Source organism: Notamacropus eugenii, chromosome 6 (assembly GCF_028372415.1).
Source record: "Notamacropus eugenii isolate mMacEug1 chromosome 6, mMacEug1.pri_v2, whole genome shotgun sequence".
Classification (NCBI taxonomy): domain Eukaryota; kingdom Metazoa; phylum Chordata; class Mammalia; order Diprotodontia; family Macropodidae; genus Notamacropus; species Notamacropus eugenii.
Genome location: NC_092877.1, coordinates 150,296,159 through 150,317,533, shown reverse-complemented (window position 1 = coordinate 150,317,533; position 21,375 = coordinate 150,296,159). Strand labels below are relative to the sequence as shown.

At 37.1% G+C, this 21,375-nt stretch overlaps 1 protein-coding gene across 5 annotated transcripts in view; it reads left to right on the top strand.

The window, feature by feature from the left end:
• Window positions 1–4,763, top strand: part of FBXW7 (F-box and WD repeat domain containing 7) — a 289,833-nt gene extending 285,070 nt beyond the window's left edge. For all 5 annotated transcript variants that reach the window (XM_072621264.1, XM_072621261.1, XM_072621262.1 and 2 more), the window contains 2 exons: window positions 1,422–1,632; window positions 2,900–4,763. In XM_072621264.1, the coding sequence (XP_072477365.1) occupies window positions 1,422–1,632; window positions 2,900–3,168 (480 nt within the window). In that variant the 3' untranslated portion in view covers window positions 3,169–4,763. The remainder of the gene's footprint in view (window positions 1–1,421; window positions 1,633–2,899) is intronic.
• The last annotated feature ends 16,612 nt before the right edge of the window (window positions 4,764–21,375 follow it).

The following is a 21,375-nucleotide window of genomic DNA, read 5'->3' as shown; positions in this document are numbered from 1 at the left end:
TTCCCTGCCAGAGGCATCCCTAGACCAGTTCCTATGAGGAGACTTTCTCTAACCAAAGGTTCTTAACCTGGTGATAGAAAACTAGTTTGTTTTTGATAACTGTGTTTTAATTGGTTTTCTTTATAATCCTGTGTATTCTATGTATTTGACATACATTATTCTGACAAGGGGTCCTTAAGGTTTAACAGACTGCCCAAGGGATCCATGACACAAAAAAGGTTCAGAAACCCTCTTTTAAACTGGATTTCTAACATTTGAATTTGATATCCTTAATAAATTCACCACTGTTTTCAAAGTTTAATAGTTCAAATTTTATACGCTTTAGAAGAAATGTTGTTCTGTATTGTGTTCCCCCTACATAGCCTCATTTTCCATTTTAAAAGTTTTCATATGCATTTCCATTCACTGGCTAATGTCCACCCACGCCTGCACATGATATACTGTTTATATTGACAATTTCGTTCTCAATTTAATAATATGTTTAGTTGATGTAACAGTATTGATTTTGGGGCCATTGCCACATTTAAATGATTTTTGACACTGGATAAGTGATTTGTTGTTGGGGGTGAGGGGTTGTGTTTGCTCTTTGATCTCAAAGCTAGTTGTTTAAGAGGAGAAGGAGGAGAGTATGTTTTGTGGGACAGTCAGATTAGAAGGGTTTGTTTTTTTTTTAATATTTTGTGAGCACTAATAACATAAAATCTTCATTTAAGTGAGTCATTCGGCCAAGAACTGAAAATAACAATGTTGGCATCATCTTAATTTTGTTGGAGTTGATGGTCATTTATTCTGTGGAAATAAAAGTAGCTGGAATGATATGAATCTTACAGTAAATCTGTCATCAAAGTGACACCATTCCTAATTGCAAACATGATTCATTATTTGTTAGCGTATTTCCTAATTAGTTTTAGGTTCTTATAAATACTATAATACTTTTCTATGCAGTTTCTAAATGAGATTTGAGCGCTGTGAAAAGTGTCTCTAGCTCTTTCCTATATTTAGATGTTGATAAGCACTTCCATTATCACAAGCTGTGTCAGCAGGTTCAGCTTCCTGCTGGAGGTAATAGTCAATGGCTTTCTCATTGATGCCAGAATCATCCCAAAGTGTGTAGATGCCAAAAGGGATGGTATTTCTGAAAAGAAGACTTAAAAATGAGTTGAATTATACTCTCTGTTCACTGCATTTGTGAAGTATTAGACTTAGTCTTTTAGTTTAAGATTTCTTAAATAGTTCTGCAGCCAAGTGATATAAAACAATATACATTGGCATCAGAAGCTTTTTGAAAACCTGTTCAGTGCAGATATGCTTTATTTCATTGAACTGAGTGACTTTGCATAAGAACTGAATTAGTGTCACTGTGGTTAAGAGCCATAAATATCTTCTTCAAGTTCATTGCTCATAGAATCTCTTCCTTCTAGTTTGATGGCATCCATGTGGTGAGTGGATCTCTTGATACTTCAATCCGCGTCTGGGATGTGGAAACAGGGAACTGCATTCACACATTAACAGGACATCAGTCATTAACTAGTGGAATGGAACTCAAGGACAATATTCTTGTCTCTGGAAATGCAGATTCCACAGTTAAAATCTGGGATATAAAAACAGGACAGTGTTTACAGACGTTGCAAGGTGAGTTTTGAATAACAAAACTTAGCAGTAAACAATATTGAGCTATCTCTTTCTTAAAACAGAAACATGATTGCTTTTACATGAATATGTGAGCATTTCTCCTTTGAACTGGATCCATAAGAACCACAATCACCTTGGACAAACTATTTTAAGTTATTTTTTTAAGAGGAAAATTGTTTTAATGACTTACTACATATGTCATATATATAAAGAACACACATAAAATTAGACTGTGGATTCTTTCTATAAACAACATTGTACATAAGAAAAACTTATAAGTTGCTTTTAGAATGTACCAAGTATGGTAATTTGTTTTAGGGGATTTGTGGAAGAAAGAATTGAGATTAAATAATTATTTAACTTGAACTTAACATTTTATTTGTGAGGAGAAAAAAGTTGTATTGGCATGAAAACTACACCTTTTTATTTCGTATATAATTCCTTAAAATATCTTTAATTTTTTTTCTTCAAGCAAATCTTTAATACTTGAACACTTACCAACCAGTTAGGATAGGAAGTAGTATGTAGTGTGAGAGTGGAAATCACTCACTCACTTCAGAGTTTCATTTTATATTTTGCTCTCATTTCATGCCTTCGAGATCAGTTTGAATCTCAGTAAGATTCTTAATTATTTTATTCTCAAGTTCATTTATCCCGTTCTTCCTGAGCCTCAGACAGTATTTCCTACAGTGTTTGCAAGCCTTCTGTCATGTAGACTTCCATCGTATCATTCTCTGGGTATTAGGGGAGTTTCAGGTCATTGGTGATTCATCGTACATCTGACCACTTATAGAGAGCACAAAAATTATTTTTCCACCTAGACGTTACAGTGACAGCAACAACAGCATCTTCAGTTTTATCTTAGAATCATGTTCAGTACCAATGAATAAGCAACTCAAAGACTTACGGTAGCGAGTCATGGTCCTCAACACAAAGCATGAAGCTGTACTAGGGCTCCCATAATTCGGAAAAAAGCTTCTGTCCAGGCATTTTGGAGATGAAGTGTATCTCAAATCCCTTACCAAGGTTCCTGAATAAATAGTAGATTATAATAGTTCAATCACAAATGGCTACCAGATTTTCTCATATCCATACTAGTCTTTTTTTTTAAATTAAAAAAAAAAAACTTAGAACAAGGTTTCTAAATATGTAAAGCTTTAAATATTTCATTTACTGTATGTTCTAATGTAGCAGTCTACAAATTACTATGTATGTAACCCATACCCATAATTTCTAACCAATAACTAAATTCTTTTGGTTTTCCTAGGTCCCAACAAACATCAGAGTGCTGTGACCTGTTTACAGTTCAACAAGAACTTTGTAATTACCAGCTCAGATGATGGGACTGTAAAACTGTGGGACTTGAAAACGGGTGAATTTATCCGAAACCTAGTCACATTGGAGAGTGGGGGGAGTGGGGGAGTCGTGTGGCGGATCAGAGCCTCTAACACAAAGCTGGTGTGTGCAGTTGGAAGCCGCAATGGGACTGAGGAAACAAAGCTGCTGGTGCTGGACTTTGATGTGGACATGAAGTGAAGAGCAGAAAAGATGAATTTGTCCAAACATGTAGAAGATGTACTCCCTGCCCTTCCCCCCTGCAAAAAAAAAAAAATCCCTTGTTCTCCGTGGTGCAGGATGTTGGCTTGGGGCAACAGATTGTAGAGACCTACAGACGAAGGGGAAGACGACGAGGTGACAAACCATACCTGACAAGCGAGGCATCCGCTGTCTCATCACGTACAAGGCTTCACTTTGGACTGGGGACAGCTTTGCTAAATAGGACTTTCTAAATCAAACCAGGTGCAATTATTTCTTTATTTTCCTCTCAAGTGGTCATTGGGCAGTGCGATGCTGAAACCTTGTTCCAAATCCTGCTAACCTGTTCTTTTACCACCGAGGTCTAGAAAGGAGCTGCAGTAACATCAGAATGTGGACTGGTTGCCTTTTCAAATTAGAGAGAGCATCTGCAACAAAAAAGTCATTTCTGGAGTGGAAAAGCTAAAAGTTTTTACTGTGAATTGTTTTTGTACAGTTATCATAAAAAAGCTTTTTTTTTTTTTTGCCAACCATTGCCAATGTCAATCAATCACAGTATTAGCCCTGTTAAACTATTTACTGTTGCTTCCATTTACACTCTTCAATGCATATGTTGCTCTGAGGTGGCAAGTTGTCCTGGGTTCTGAGTCCTGAGATGGATTTAATTCTCGATGCTGGTGCTAGAAGTAGGTCTTCAAACACGGGATTGTTGTCCCACCCCTGTACTGTATTCCCAGTGGCCAAACTTATTTATGCTGCTAAATGAAAGAGAAAAAAAGCAAATTATTTTTTTTTATTTTTTTTCTGCTGTGACGTTTTAGTCCCAGACTGAATTCCAAATTTGCTCTAGTTTGGTTACGGAAAAAAAAAGACTTTTTGCCACTGAAACTTGAGCCATCTGTGCCTCTAAGAGGCTGAGAGTGGGAGAGTTTCAGATAATAAAGAGTGAAGTTTGCCTGCAAGTAAAGAATTGAGAGTGTGTGCAAAGCTTATTTTCTTTTTTTTTTCTGGGCAAAAATGAAAAACACATTCCTTAGAACAAAGCTATTCCAGCCTGTTCTGTTGGGAAACTTTTCTTTTTGAGGGCTGTGGTGAATGGAATGAACATACATAATAAAACTGACAAAATATTTTTTAAAACTATAAAACACAAAATGAAAATAAAGTCGCTGGTCAGTCTTAGTATTCTACAGTATTTGGGAAAAAACAGCTGTTACAGTTATATTGCTGTGAGTAACTGACAAAACAGAAACGATTCCGTTTTTGTAGTAAAGGCGTCACATGCAAACAAACAAAATGAATGAATAAGTGGAATGGTTTTGCCTCATTCTCCAAGAGCCACAACTCAAGCTGAACTGTGAAAGTGGTTTAACACTGTATCCTAGGCGCTCTTGTTTTTTATTCCTCCTCCTGTTTTTTGTTTTATTTATAGTCTGATTTAAAACAATCAGATTCCAGTTGGTTAATTTAGTTATGTAACAACCTGACATGAGGGAGGAAAACAACCTTTAAAGGGATTGTGTCTATGGTTTGATTCACTTAGAAATTTTATTTTCTTATAACTTAAGTGCAATAAAATGTGTTTTTTCATGTTAGCATGGCTGTTTCTTCCTTGAGGTAGTCATTGCAAATAGATCCTTTTTCTTTTCTAAAATGTAAATCGAGACATATCTTCTTTAGTTCACATTCTCTTTGGTTTGAATTGGGAATCAGTGGTCCAGTATGCACAACTGAAACTCCATAAAACAAAACTGCTTATCATCTCTGTTGTCTGATAAAAATATATAGAGGACACCAATTCATCATTCTCTAATGTTACATTGATGTGTATTACTAGCTGTTTCTCTGTAAGTCACTCTATCTTTTCATGCCTTATTTTTCCTCATTTGCAAAAAAAAGAGGAAATTGAATTCAGTAATCTCTTTTAGCTCTAATGCCTAGAGCATGTATAGTATACAAATATAAATATAGATATATTTCATTTTCAAAGAATCATTACACCATTGGCTTTCACAGACGAAATTTCTAGAATTCCTAGTAATCACTAGTTTCTTGCCTACTTTTTGACTCATTTAAGAGTTCGTTTAACAGACTAAATTAAAGCAGGCTGAAAAGTAGTGTTTAAGGCTCTTGTGTCTCTAGGGACCATTATGTTAACTAAATAAGCTTTAGTACAGATACATGTATTGAAATGCACAATTGTTGGTTATTGATTAAAATTGGGTGATTTCAATCAATTTCCAGGAATTTAAACTATCCAGATCTAAACCCAAAATTAGGAATCAAGGAAAAAATAAAAGGAACCCCAGTTAAAATGCTTTGCAAACCTGAAAGCACTATATAAATGTTTATTATTATCATTACTCACAGGAGAACCCCGCAGGCCCTCATTCAGAACCTTTTTACCTTGACTTTTGATACAGACATAGCAAATCTGGGTATCTGGATTCCCAGCCCACTGCAGTTTAAAAGCAGCAGATTAGAACCAAATAAGTTATTCCAGGCAGACATATTGAAAACAACCTGAAATGACAACTGATAGAAAGGGAAAAAATTAGAAAAAAATTATAAGAACTCAAAAAACACAGGACGAATTAAACTAAAAGGCAAATAGCCTACATCTCAGTAACTAAGAATTTCACCTTAGAAAAACACAATATAATGATTAATTTTCCTATTAATGATTCCAAGTCATCAAGGAAAGGATACATTTGTTTGGGATCCTCTTTAAGAAGGTAGAGAAGATACTTCAAAAACATGACCATGAAAAAAAGGGATTCCAATTTGAATAAAGCATATAAATACAAGCGTTTCACGTATCTGGAAAACTCACATATAGAAGAAATGTCATTTCTTGCCTTGCACATAGTAGGCACTTAGTAATTGCTTATTAGATTGGATTAGATTGATATTAGATAAAGCCATCTTTATAATGTCAAAAGAAAAATAGGGTCTTTAATCAGTCATGATCAATGAGCCATTTTTTAAAACATTAACTTCAAACTGTAAAATTTGAAGACAAGTTAAGATAGTCTGTTGTAGGTGTATTTGAGATAATCCAGGTGTTAAGGTAAAAATATTTGTAAAGTTTTTAGGGAACATTAGAGCTCATGCCACATATTATTTTTGAACCAATATCATAAATGCTTATTTACAGTCTCAGTAGGATCATTTTTAATACTTAAGGGCTCATTTTGTACCTTGTAATACATATTTTCTAATTAAGGTAATCCTCAATTTATTTGTAAATTGAGTTTTTTGAAAAACAATTTTTGAAAAAATTTGAGATTCTGTAATGAAATCTTTATGTTGTAGAACACCAAGTATAGCTTGTTTATGGTAATATCTTTACCCATTCAGATATTAGAGAAAATTGTTGATTGAATGAGTAATGATTGATAAGAACCAGATACCATAGGGAACAGGATATTCTTTCACCCAGATATTTAAAGTTCCAAGTTTTTATATTAGCCTCATAAATTGAAGTAGATTGTCAAAACATCTGAGTAATCTTAGACTAACTCCTTATTACCAGGGCAGTGATATTACAAAGTTGCTAGGATTTGTTAGTGGAAATGCTGACTACTTGCTGCTAAGATGAAGGCTACCTGAACTAGCCAATTTCCATTCTGTTACTACAAAGTTAATACATGGCAAAATCTCTTGGCCTGTCATATTTTTAGAAGATAAGACAGCAAAGCCAGTCAGTTGTTACTACCCTTTATCATACTTAGCATGATCATGTTGGGAGAGGACAATACTTTGTTCTGAGAACTTAAGTAAAATACTACATATTCCTTTGAAGAAATCCCAAGGGGAAAAATTTCACAGTAGTTCGATTATTTTCTTGCAAATCCTGCCCTACATTAATATAAAGGTTAAAGCTCAGAATGGTTTTGACCTTTCATCTAAAATTCTTTAAATTAGTGTTCTTGGAATGGTAGATTCTCTGTTCCAAAGATAAAAATATAATACAAGTCAATGGTCCATAGAGACACATTGCAAAAAGTATAAAGGAGTAGGCAATGTACTAGGAATTGGAAAAGATCATTGTTCAAATCTCAACTCAGATGTACCCATATACCCTTTAGCAAGTCATTTCACGGACTTAATTTGTTCATTTGTAAAATGGGAGTAATCACCCTTATTCTACTTTCCCTCAAAGGTGAATTTGAGGAAAGAAGCCTTGTAAACCTTAAAGCTATTTATAAATGTAAGCTATTATTATTAGTGGACAGGGTACCAAACTGATAGTCAGGAAGACTTACTTGGGTCCATCACAAAGTAGCTATATGACCTTGGGCAAGTTACTAAATGTCTCTGGGCTTCAGATGCTAGTAAAATGAAAGGGTTTGCTACACAATTTCTAACATCCCTAATAACCTGCGATTCTGTGTAGTCATGAAATGTTACTTGCAAATTAAGTGAAGGTGTTAGACCAGCTCATGCTACAGGTGAATTGTTTTAAGATGCTGACATTTTTAAAACCTCCCTCCCCTTTAGTATCACTTACAACTGCTTCTTACTCTGCAGGAATAGCAGTTTTATTGAGTGGTCAGTACCCTCTGAACTATTGTCCCTTTGAACTATTTGTTTGACTTTTTTCCCCAAAAAACTGAGTCAGTTACTGATGTCTTACTCAATTTTTCCTTAGTCTTTTACAAATCTCTTTCTGAACCCTTACAATAATAATAAAAATAATAGCATTTATATGGGGCCTGCAGTGGGCACTGTCCTAAATGTTTTGCAAATATTTATAAACATTTCAATCTCATAACAACCCTGGGAAGTAGGTGCTATTATTTTTACAGTGAGGGAAACTGGAGACAGATGAGTTACTTACTCAGGGTCACACAGTGAATGTCTGAAGCAGGATTTGTACAACACAGACTATGACTGGAAGGTGTTCCTTTAGCACTAAATTGGGAAACTCCTGAAACAAATCCAAAGACAGTATGTGTATGTGTCTGTACATACATGATTCCTTTCCCTACTGATCCAGAGGAAGGTGGGTGAGGATGATCAGAGGTCAGGGGAAGGCTAAACCCCAAGTAGATATTCAGTAGTGGCAGATAGTGGGTGGGGGTGGGGTTAAAATGCCACACCCTCTCATTCCACTGGAGATTCTTTGAGTCAAAAGAGGGATTTAGGGCCAACCCTCCCTCATTTTACAGATGAGTGAACTGAAACCCAGAGAGAGGATAAGCAACGTACCCTAGATCATACAGCTGGTTCATGTTTATAGCCCAGTATTAGAACCTAGATCTTCCAGCTAACTCCCAGCCTTTCCCCTACCTCACCTTGCCTGCCTTGGAGAGAAGTTTCTGAAGATCACCCTGCTCCCACTCCCCTTTGTTAGTCAAGGATCGTTCCTTTTCTTAGTACTTATTAGATTGTTCAGTAAATGCTGGGCCGAAGAGCTTAGTCAGGGATTGTTGTACGTGAGACAATCACTTCCAGTGCTATGGTGTGGTGATTCACCTGACCCTAGGAATTCTGATATTGGGGAAGTTTGGGTGAGAATCTCATAGATTTGGTGGTATAAAACAAATGCTTAACCACTTGGTCTTTAAAATTTCTTTGCTGTACTTCATTTCAAATCCATATTTTCTGAAAAACTCATGTTGAATCCTAGAAGCAAAGGAACATGATTGTCTTTTTACTGAGTGACCATAATAGTTGCTTCCTTCTACTTTTTCTCTCTTCCCCTCCCCCACTTGGAAACAAAATTTTGGTCCACAAAGAAAAGTAATATGATGCCTCTTGGCATTCGTGGTGATGCTCTTCTTAAATGTTTGGTTTTGATGCAGTATGTGAACAAATATGTGTGTTTATGTATAGTACGTTTATAAAATATGTATCTATACTTTGAGATCATAGGAATCCAACCCCCTCATTTGGAAGGGAAAATTGAGACCCAGGGAGATGAAGTTGCTCAAGGTCACACAGATAGAGTATAGCAGAGCTAGAATTCTATACTTACCATTGGAATTTTATATTCTGCATCTGGACAGTGAATTTGCAGAGTGAATCAATAGCTTTTTGTTTCAGTATCTTCCTGCATCCCTGAGGAGATGGTTTTAAATTTTCTCTAAAGTGGCTGAGCCCAGTAACACTTCATATCAAGGGAGGCAGCTTAGTCATTGATTTGAGCTGAAAACAAGCTCAGCAAATGTTCTAGTATTGGTGAGTCACCCACATCTCCCACTGCTCATTCTATTCAAGGCCAGTGATTGCCAACTTCATCCCTATGCCACCTTTTCTATTTTTATAGAGTACTAGAGGAGAATATTCATAAGATAATGCCCTTCAGAGGAAAGGAAAGATTCCTGAGCACTGGAGAGGCTGAGGAGGAAGAGAGAGACCCTTCCAAATTTACCTATCTCATTCAAAAACCCTGAAGCAATGATAGATAGCTGCCCTTACAGTCAAGAAGGCCTAGATTAAGTCCTTCCTTGGATCCATTATGGCTGTGTACCCTTAAGCAAGTTATTTAACCTTTCAGTGTCCATCATAGTCCACCAGACAGTATTGCAAGTCTATAAGTTACAGAGAAGGTATATTGGTGGAAGGAATTCATCAGCAGGACCCAATGAAATCACAGTTCTGGTTCCTTGTCACCTCATCCCAGCCCCTCCCTCCTGAAAAAAAAAAAGAGACAGAAATATTCAGCCTGGCTTTTCTTGCAGGTGTTCTAAGAAAAAAACCCCACTAATTGGGTCTTTTGAATCAAGACTGGTTATGGAAGCTGAACAATGGAATGGTGAAATTCCCAAATTGTGGAAGGGATCATAGTGGCTTTCTTAACCTGATCTCTGTGAACTTTAAATACATCCATGCGTATGTGTATGTACACAAACCCACGCACACACACGCACAATTTTTGTATACTTTGGATTGTGTCACGTTTTTATCAATGACTTGGATAAAGTCATAAATTCTGTGCTTTTCAAATTTGCAGATCCTACAAAGCCAGAAGGGTGGGGATGGAGGAGACATGATAACACAGCCAAATAAGACTTTTAAAGCTTAACCCGCTAGATCATTAGGCCAAAAAGAATAAGATGATATTTCATAGGAATGAATGTAGAGTCTTACCTTTGGGTTCAAAAATCGACTGTGAAAGGGCAGGCTGGGTAAGATGTGCCTAGAGAATAGCTCTTCTGAGATTTTGGTGGATTTTAAGCTCAATGTGTGTCAACAGTGCCATATGGCAACCAAAAAATATATGATCTTAGGCTACATTCAATGCTTAATAAATGCTTGTTCATCAAAAAAAGCTAATATTCAAAAATAGGGAGATGGTACTCCCACTGTAGACCTTTGACCTTCATTTCTAAACACATTTTAAGGAAGGACATTGATAAGCTAGAATGTGTTCAGTGAGTGATCAGATTGGAGATGAGACTTGAATTCATGCCATATGAAGACTGGCCATATAAAGACTAGGTTAAGGATATTTAGCCAGAAAAGAAACAACTTGGGGCAAGAGACAAGGAGAGAATATTTGAAGAGGAAATAGATTTACTCTGCTTGTTCCCGGATTAGGAGAGAGAGAGAGAGAGAGAGAGAGAGAGACAGTGTGTGTGTGTGTGTGTGTAAAATGGATAAATAACTATTTCAATATAATTGGTTTGCTTTGTATTTTAAAATATTATTCTGGAAAGAGGGTCATTGGCATCACTATATTGCCAAAGGAGTTCATGATACAAAAATGGGGAAAAAACCTAGTATAACCTGTGCCTGGGAAAGAATCCCTTCCCTTGTACCTTACAAATTGTGATCCATCCTTTGCTTGAAGACCTCCAGTGAACCAAGGGAACCCATTGCTTCCCAATGCAAACCATTTCACTTGGGACAAAGTTTTTTTCTGATATCACAACTAAATTAGTCACTTATCTGCTTCTCCCTATGAGTTATAGTTCTCTGAGACCAAATAAAATAGGCCTAATCCTTCTTTCACATGACAACCCTTTCACTAGCCAAACAAAGTTGTCATCCCTTCACCATCATAACACTGGCTAAGCATCCCAAGATTCTTGAACTAATCTTCATAGAACGTAAACTCCAGAGCCTTCACCTCCTGGGTGCTGTCTTCTGGATATTCTTCATATTATCAATGACTTTCCTAAACCATGATGCCAAGAATTAAACATAATACTCGAGATGTTTTCTGACCAGGAATGAATAAAACACGTCAGTCATATCCCTCTTCCAGAAGATGGTGCATCTTTTTTTAAAAAAAATAACATTGTTTTCCCCCAATTACATTTAAAAACAATTTTTAACATTTGTTTTGTTTTGTTTTTAATTTTGAGTTCCAAATTCCTTCCTTCACTCTCTTCCTTCCTGCCTGAAATGGTAAGCAAACTGGTATAGAATATACATATTCAATCATGGGAAATATATTTCCATATTAGTCATTTTGTGGAAGAAATCTTGAACAAAAGAAACAGGAAAGAAGTAGAAAACAGTATATTTGGTCTTCGTTCAGACTCCATCCGTTCTGTCTCTGGCGACAAATCTCATTTTTCATCATGAGTCCATTGGAATTGTCTCGAATTATTATGTTTCTCAGAGTAGTTCAGTTTTCACAGTTGATCATCGTACAATGTTGCTGTTACCATGTATAATGTTCTGATTCTGTTCACTGTATCGGTTGATATCAATCTTTTCAGTTTTTTTTCTGAAATCATTTTCTACAGCACGATAGTATTCCATCACAATCATATACCATTTACTTTTTCAGTCATTTCCCAAGTGATTAGCAATCACTCAGTTTCCAATTCTTTGCCACCACAGAAAGAGCTGCTATAAATTTTCTTCTTTTTTTCCTTCCTTCCTTCCTTCCTTCCTTCCTTCCTTCCTTCCTTCCTTCCTTCCTTCCTTCCTTCCTTCCTTCCTTCCTTCCTTCCTTCCTTTCCCTTTTGGGATACAGACTGAGTAATGGTATTGCTGGATCAAAGGGTATGCACAGTTTCGTTGTCCTTTGGACATAGTTCCAAATTACTCTCTTGAATGGTTAGAAGTGATAAATCTCTTAATGTGGCTTAAGGCTGTAGTAGGCTAGTTTAGTTTGGTTTTGTTTTTACTACCCTATCACAGTTGATTCATGCTGAGCTTATTTAATAATGTAATCAATAGATAGAAAAGACCTTAGAGATCATCAAACATAAACCCCTCATTTTATTGAAAGACCATTTTTTCTCCTGAAGTATTATACTCAGTTTTGCTGGGTAGGTGATTCTTGGTTTTAGTCCTAGTTCCTTTGACTTCTGGAATATCCTATTCCATTCCCTTCAATCCCTTAATGTAGAGGGTGCTAGATCTTGTGTTATCCTGATTGTATTTCCACAATACTTGAATTGTTTCTTTCTAGCTGCTTGCAATATTTTCTCTTTCACCTGGGAATTCTGGAATTTGGCCACAATGTTCCTAGGAGTTTCTCTTTTTGGATCTCTTTCAGGCGGTGTTCTGTGGATTCCTTGAATATTTATTTTGCCCTCTGGTTCTAGAATCTCAGGGCAGTTTTCCTTGATAATTTCATGGAAGATGATGTCTAGGCTCTTCTTTTGATCATGGTTTTCAGGTAGTCCCAGAGTTTTTACATTGTCTCTCCTGAATCTATTTTCCAGGTCAGTTGTTTTTCCAATAAGATATTTCACATTATCTTCCATTTTTCCAATCTTCTCGCTATGTTCTGTGATATCTGTCTTTCTCGCAAAGTCCTTAGCATCCATCTGTGCCATTCTAGTTTTGAAAGAACTATTTTCTTCAGTGAGCTTCTGAATCTCCTTTTCCATTTGGCTAATTCTGCTTTTGAAAGCATTCTTCTCCTCATTGGCTTTTTGAACCTCTTCTGCCAATTGAGTTAGGCTAGTTTTCAAGGTGTTAATTTCTTCAACATTTTTTTGGTTCTCCTTTAGCAGGGAGCTGATCTGCTTTTCATGCTTCTCTTTCATCCCTCTCATTTCTCTTCCCAGTTTTTCCTCCACCTCTCTAACTTGATTTTCAAAATTCTTTTTGAGCTCTTCCATGGCCTGAGCCCATTGGGTGGGCTGGGACACAGAAGCCTTGATTTCTGTGTCTTTGCCTGATGGTAAGCATTGTTCTTCCTTATCAGAAAGGAAGGGAGGAAATGTCTGTTCTCCAAGAAAGTAGCCTTCAATAGTTTTATTTCTTTTCCCTTTTCTGGGCATTCTCCCCAGCCAGTGACTTGACCTCTGAATATTCTCCTCACACCCACCTTGCCTCCTGGTCCTCCCAGCCAGCGTTTGGGGACAACCCCTCATTTTAGAGATGAGGAATTTGAGTGGCTTATCTTGGATACTTACCAGCTGTGTGACCTTAAGCAAGTCACTTAAACTCTGTCTGCTTCGGGTTGCTTGACTGTAAAATGAGAATAATAATAACACCTATCTCCTAGGGTTGTTGTGAAGTTGTGAAGACCAAGTGAGATAATAATAGTAAAATGCTTTGCACCGTGCCTGGGCAGAAGGGAGTCAAGGGGGTCCAGAGTCAACATGGCAGAGAAAAGACAGGGACTCATCTGAGCTCTCCCAAATTTCTCTCCAAATAACTTTGATTCCTCAAAATAAATTCTGAGGCAGCAGAACCCACAAAAGGATGGGATGAAACAATTTTCCAGCCCAAGACGACTTAAAAGGTTGGCAGGAAAGTTCTGTCACACTAGGGCAAGAGTGGAGCACAGTGCAGGCTGTCCCAGTATAGGCAGCACCACAGGAAACCAGCAGTAGACCTTTGGGGTTACTGAATCAGCATGGCAGTGGCTATTGCCAGAGGTCTTAGCCCCACAGACAGTAAGTGGGCTCAGACAACTGGTCAGAAGGAGATTATAGAGATGCCTTTGCTGGCATCAGGGGCAGGATTCTGTTTCATTGCCCATACTTGGATCTTGTTGCAGTCCTGGGTTTCAGTCCAAGTGTGAGGAGGAGCACTAGCACACCAGAGCTTGTGGCTGCAGAGGAGTGGGGGCACTGGTCACAGCTCCAGGAAAGAAAAGAGTGCTTGTGGACACTCATAGACCAGTGCACAATATGGGAGAGTAGTAAACACACCTCTCCTTAGATCATGCAACCTGAGAAGAACCAAAAATTTACAGGTCCCCAGAACTATCTCTGAAAACAGCTGCACAAAAAAACCTGAAGCTTGGGACAGTGACCCCTTCATCCTGGGAGCAGAGTCTTACTTTAATATAAAACTAAAAGTGAAGATATAGGCTGGAAAAATAAACAACAACAAAAAAGATCCTGACCATAAAAAGTTACTATGGTGACAGGGAAGATCAAAACAGAAACTCAGAAGAAGACAATGAAGTCAAAACTGCTCTATCCAAAGCCTCAAAGAAAAATATGAATTGGTCTCAGGTCTTGAAAGAACTCAAAAGTGATTTTAAAAATCAAATAAGAGAGATAGAGGAAGAATTGGGGAAGAAAATGACAGTGATACAAGAAAACAATGAAAAATGAGTCAATCACTTGGTAAAGGAGGCACAAAAAAATGCTGAAGAAAATAACACCTTAAAAAAAATAGGTCAAATGGTAAAAGAGGCAAAAAAAAAAAATCCAATGTAGAGAAGAATGCCTTAAAAAGCAGGATTGGCCAAATGAAAAAGGAAGTACAAAAACTTGATGAAGAAAGTAATTCTTTAAAAATTAGAATTGGGCCAGTGGACCTTAATGACTTAAGACATAAGATATTAAGAAGTAATAAAGCAAAATCAAAAACTGAAAACAAAAGAAGAAAATGTGAAATATCTCACAACTGACCTGAAAAATAGATCCAGGAGAGATGACTTTAGAATTATTGGACTACCTGAAAGCCATGATCAAAAAAAGAATCCCAATATCATCTTCGAGAAATAATCAAGGAAAATTGTCCTTCTATTCTAGAACCAGTGGGTAAAATAGAAATTGAAAAAGATCTAGAGATCACCTTGTAAAAGGGATCTCAAAATGAAAACTCCCAGTAATATTATAGCCAAATTCCAGAGCTCTCAGGTCAAGGAGAAAATATAACAAGCAGCTAGGAAGAAACAATCCAAATACAGTGGAGCCACAATCAGGATAGCATAAGATTTAGGAGCTTCTATATTAAAGGTTCAGAGGACTTGGAATATGATAGTCCACAGAGGAAAAGAGCTAGGATTACAACCAAGAATCACCTAGTCAGAAAAATTGAGTATAATCCTTTAGAAGGAAAAAATTAACATTCGATGAAACAGAGGACTTTCAAGCTTTCCTGATGAAAAGACCAGAGCTGAATAGAAAATGTGATTTTCAAATACAAAACTCAAGAGAAGCATAAAAAGAGAAATAGGAAAGAGAAATCATAAGTGATTTAATAAGGTTAAACTATTTATACTCCTACATGGGAAGATGATACTTGTAACTCCTAAGAACTGTCTCATTATTAGAGCAATTAGAAAAAGTATAAATGGACAAAGGGCATAGGTGTGAGTTAAATTGATGAAATGATATCCGAGAGAGAGAGAGAGATGAAAAAGAGGAATGCATAGAGAGAAAGGGGAAGGGAGAGGGAAAATGGGATAAACCAGGGGTGGGGAACCTGTGGCTTTGAGGTCACATGTGGCCCTCCAAGTCCTCAGGTGTGGCCCTTTGGCTGAATCCAAACTTCACAGAACAAATCCCCTTAATAAAAGAATTTGTTCTGTAAAACTTGGACTCAGTCAAAAGGCTGCACTTGAGGACCTAGAGGGTCACATGTGACCTCAAGGCTGCAGATTCACCACCTCTGGGACAAACTCTCACATAAAAGAGCTTTTATAGTGGAGGGGAAGATGGGGAAGGTAGGTGGGAGCACTCAGACCTTACTCTCATCAGAATTGACTCTGAGTGAATAACATACATGTTCAGTTGGGTATAGAAATGTATCTTACCTTACAAGAAAGTAGTAGGGAAAAGGGATAAGAGAAGAAAGGTGGGGCTAATAGAAGGGAGTACATATTTGGGGAGACAGTAGTCAGAAGCACAGTGCCTGGTAGGTGGTGGGCACTATATAAATGTTTGTTCCCCTTCCATTTTCCTTTCCCTTTTATGTACTTAATGAGTTAATAGGGCAGGACTCCAATTCAGTGCTCTTTTGACTATACCCCTTTACCTCTGAACGGCATAACCATGTGTTTGAGGTCCCTTCTAGCATTAAGAAGCATTCTTTGTTCCTCTTTTATGTAAGAGTTTACCCCATTCTACCTTTCCCTTCCTCTTTCTCCCAGTGCATTCCTCTTTGTCACTTAATTTTATTTTTATTTATCATCCCATCATATCAGAACATACCTGCCAAGAGAAGCAGTATCACCAGTCCATTCTTTTCCCAATCCAGTGGGGTTAGGAAGAAGAAAAGGCAGAATAGTTTACTATTCACCCCTCCAGAGCTACCACTCACCCTAAGGATCAGATTTAGAACTAAAATGGACCTTCAAGTTCATATGTTTCAGCCCTTTCATTTTACATATGACAAAACTTAGATTGGAGTGGTTTAAGTAACTTGTTCTAGGGTATACAGGTATTAAGTATCAGAGCACAGAACTGAACTCCAGTACTCTCACTCCAAATTCAGGGTTTTCCCCCAGTTTCCATTGTTACAAGGCCATTTTCAAGTCATCTCAGGAGTTAAAGAAATCTCAGAGGGCATTTAGTTCAACCCAGACCCAAATCAGAATCCTCCCTACAACATTCCTGATAGGTGGTCATCTGGCTTTTGCTAATAGATCTTCAATGAGAGGGGAACTCTATAACTCCCAAGGCAATCCATCCTAATTTTGGATAGCTCTAATTGTCTGGAAATTTTTCCTTGCCTCAAGCTAAAATTTTCCCTTTTGCAATTTCCACCAACTGCTACTACTGCTATCTTCTGGGACCAAGGAGAACAAGTCTATTTCTTCTTCCAGTTCTTTAAGACACTGTATCTCCTCCCTATCCATTGCTCCAAGTCTCTTCCTCAAGTTAAATATCCCTAGTTTCATTAGCTCATCTTTATATGGCATGAATTCAAGTATCTTCTCCATCTTTATCACCCTCAGGACACACTGTAGCTTATAAAAATTCTTTCTACAGTGTACCCAGCAAGGAGCATATTATAGGGTGTCTACAGTCTACAGGGTCTACACTTCACCAGTTTTGAATATCATGCTTCTTTTGATCAACAAATATTTATTAAGCAGTTAATGTAGCCTAAGATCACATCTTTTTGGTTGCCATATGACACTGTTGACACATTGAGTTTTTAAAAATACACTAAAATCTCTAGACCTTTCTCAGATGAGTTGTTTTCTAGGCACATCTTACCTATGATGCCCTTGTGAACTTGATTTTTTGAACCCAATTATAAGACTTTACATTGATCCCTTGGTCTTATCCCTTTATCATCTTGTTGTTTTCAGCCTAATTATCTAGCTCAGGGGTGAAGAACCTGTGGCCTCCAGGCCACATGTGGCCTTCTAGGTCCTCAGGTGCAGCCTTTCGACTTAGCCCAAGTTTTACAGAACAAATCCTTTTATGAAGGATTTCTGGAAAGTTTGGATTCAGTCAGGGGGCCATACTTGAGGAGCTAGAGGGCCACAGGTGGCCTCAAGGCCACAGGTTCCCCACCCCGGATCTAGCCTATTGAGATCTCTTTTTAAGTCCAGGTTGTCTTTATTATCTCACCCTCCTGACTTTCTGTCTTCCACAAATTTGTTCAGCATAGAATTTATGCTTTTATCTAAATCACTGGTAAAAATACAAAACAATACAAAACCAAGAGCAGATTCCTGGGACAGTCCTCTGAAGATCTCTGAGTCGACGTTGAAAGGTTGATGATGACACTTTGGGTCTGGTCATTCAACCAGTTTCAAATCCACCTAACTGTATGATTATCTAGTTCAAATTACTCTGTAATTTCTATGAGAATGGCACGAAGGATTTTAGCAAATGCTTTGTTAAAATCTGTGTAAATTACAGCTGTAGCATTTCTTTGTTATGTTGGTCTAGTAACCCTGCTTTAAGAAAATGGAGGGGGAGGGAAATAAGCAAGCATAATCTGTTTTTTATGAAGTCATGCTGGCTCTTTGGGGTCACCATTTATGTTTTTACATGTTCACTAACTTGATCGTGTATTCTAGAATTTGTCAGAAATCAAAATCAGTCTCACAGTCCTATAAATTACAGATTGTTCTTTTTCCTTCTTTGAATATCAGGACATTTGCCATTTGTGAAGAGGGCAATATAATCTCCCATTCTCTACAATCTTGAGAGGTCCCTAAAAGGAATTCAGCAATCATGTCTGCTGCTTCTTTCTATACTATGTGAGGCTGTTCATCTGAGCCAGGTATGATGAACTGATCAAAGGCTCTCATGCTTACTACTTCCCTATTTGGGTATCAACTCCCTGTTGGCCATCTTTGTTTTGTCCCTTTCAATCAAAAGATAACTCTTTAGCAGAGAAAAAAAAAGCCAAAAGGAATTATGATCTCTTCCTCTTCCCATCATCACTTCTTATCATCCAATCCATCCCAATATCAGACCTATTCCTTCTAAGATCCTCATTTGCCCCAAAATAGAGTTCACACACACACACACACACACACACACACACACACGCACATGCACATGCACATGCATGCATGCACACACAAACACACATTCACTAGCCATAGTTTCTTGAAAGCATCATTTTTATCTTTCTTGTGAATATTTTTATGACATTCTTTTCTGTTTATCCTCCACTAACTGACCCTTGCTTCTTTCTTCTGTCTTTTTAAAATATAATTTGGAAAAAAAATAAAAGAATTTAAGTAATTTGTTGAATTTCCAATGCATTTAAATCAGTCTCTTTTTTTTTGACAACTTTTATTATTCCTTTTCTTGGGATTTGTCTCTCATTACATCTTTAAACCTTCATTCTTGTGAGCTTTATATCTCAACAAAATTGGCTTTGCCTGTAAAAGCTTAGTCTATTCTATTTTACTAAACTTTTTAAAATCCACTTTCCCCAAACCCCTAGGTTTTGTCCTAACATATGCCAAACTACACCTCATTTTCCTCTCCCCCAAGATACAGTAGTCACTTCTCCACAAGGTTCACATCATATTCAACTCAATAACAAGTACCTCCTTGTTACTGTTAATCAGATCCAAAATAGATTTTGTCCTTGTTGGTTCATCCAACTTTTGAAGAATGAAATTATTTTTGAGACAAATCAAAAAATTATTAGCTTCTCTGGCCTTGGCAGAATGAGAATTCCAGCAGGTGTCCAGATAGTTGAAATCCTCCATCACTATGATATTATACTTCTCTAGTGCTATCTGTTTCTCAGACTCCTCATCTATTTCTTCTTTCTGTCCTGGTGGTCTGTAGTATACTTCAATGACAGTGTCACTTCTTTCTCTGCCTCTCTTGAACTTTAAAGCTTTCCACCATGCTCTCCCTTTTCATTCCTGAACTTACTCATATTTTCAGTATTTTCTCTTAGTATAAAAAGCTACTCAGTCTCCTCTCCCACGGCACACATACCTCTTATCTATCCTGTTTCTCTTAAATAAAGTATACTTTTCAAAAATCATATTCCAGGGCTGCCTGAATGGAAGCAGGCAGCCTAGCTCCCACAACCTAGTTCAGCAAAAACCTAAACATTATACCAGACAAAATGATGATCAATAAATGCCATGAGAAACTGCAGTGCCTTTTTCCACCTCAGAACTGCACAAAACCTTGAGGTGGGGAGGGGGAGATGGGTAAAGGTCAGCACAGGAAGCCAAATGAAACAGCTGTAGACCAAGCAGAACCCCACCCAACAGAGGCTAGAGCCTTGCTTTGTTCAAAGCCCAAATTCAGGAGCTAAAAGCTAGAGAGATGAGTAAATGTAAAAAAAAAAAAAGAAATATAGACCACTACAAAGAAAAGTATAATAGATCCAGACACACTCTAAAATCCACCTACAAGGACATAGCAAAACTATAAGTAACAGTAACTATAAGCAAAGCCTTAAAGGCAAAAAAAAAAAAAAAAAATTCCACCACAGGCATATGAATGTCTAGAAGAAATAATGTAAAAACTTTAGAAAAAATTCAAATAAAAGCTGAAGAGGAAATAATTGAAAGGAGAATAAATAGTTTAGAACAGAAAGTAGTAAACTTTATTAAAATAATGGACTCCGAAAATTGAACTAAGTAGAAATCAATGATTCTACAAAACAGCAAGAAATATTAGAAAAAAATAAACAAAAAATGATTAAAAAAAAGATTAAGTATCTGCCATCAAAAACAACTGACCTGGAAAACAGGTCAAGAAGAGATCATTTAAGAACCATTGGAGTTCCTGGAAAATGTGATTCAAAAATAAAAAACCTGGCCACTATACTTCAAAAAATCATAAAAGAAAACTGCCTGGATCTATTAAGGCCAGAGGGCAAAATAAAAAAATAGAAAGAATCCTACTGAAAGAAATCCCTAAAGAAAAGTCCACGGAATATCATAGCCAAACTCCAGAGCTTCTACGTCAAAGAAAAAATATTGCCAAAGCAGTGAGAAAGAGATTATTCAAGTACCAAGGAACTATATAGTTGGGAATGCAAAAGATCTAGCAATTTCTACTGAAAATGAGTACAATATTCCAAAAAGAAAAAAAAACTTAAAACCAAGACTAAATTATCCTACAAAGGTGAATATATATAATCCTACAGGGGAGTGAGGGGAAGGGGCATTTCTTAAAATGAGGGACTTTTAAATATTCCCATTGACAAGATCAGAGCTGAGTAAGAACTTTAAAATGCAGACACAAGTTAAAAAAAAAATTAAGAAATAAATTAATTAATTTGAGCAATTAGAAGGGCCTATGATGATGAAAGACTTCCATTCTAAGAGGCCCAGAAGAAACGTTAAGAAAAAAAGAAAACCTGAGGGTGAACTGGGGTCTGTTCCCAAGGTTTTAAGAGGGAAACAAGAAAATAAAGTGTAGAAAAGAGGAAGAAGGGAGGGGCATTTCTCACTTTTCATAATTGGGGAGTGAGAAGAGTATACAGACATGGAGGGAGGTTTGGGGAGAGTGAACATCAGATGAACTTCATTCATCTGAATTGGACAAAGAAGAGTTGGCTACACGTACACAAGTAGAAGCAAAGGATTTTGTATCCAGCACAACAGGGAAACAAACTCAAAGGGTAGGAACAGGGAAAGAAGGGAATGGGGGA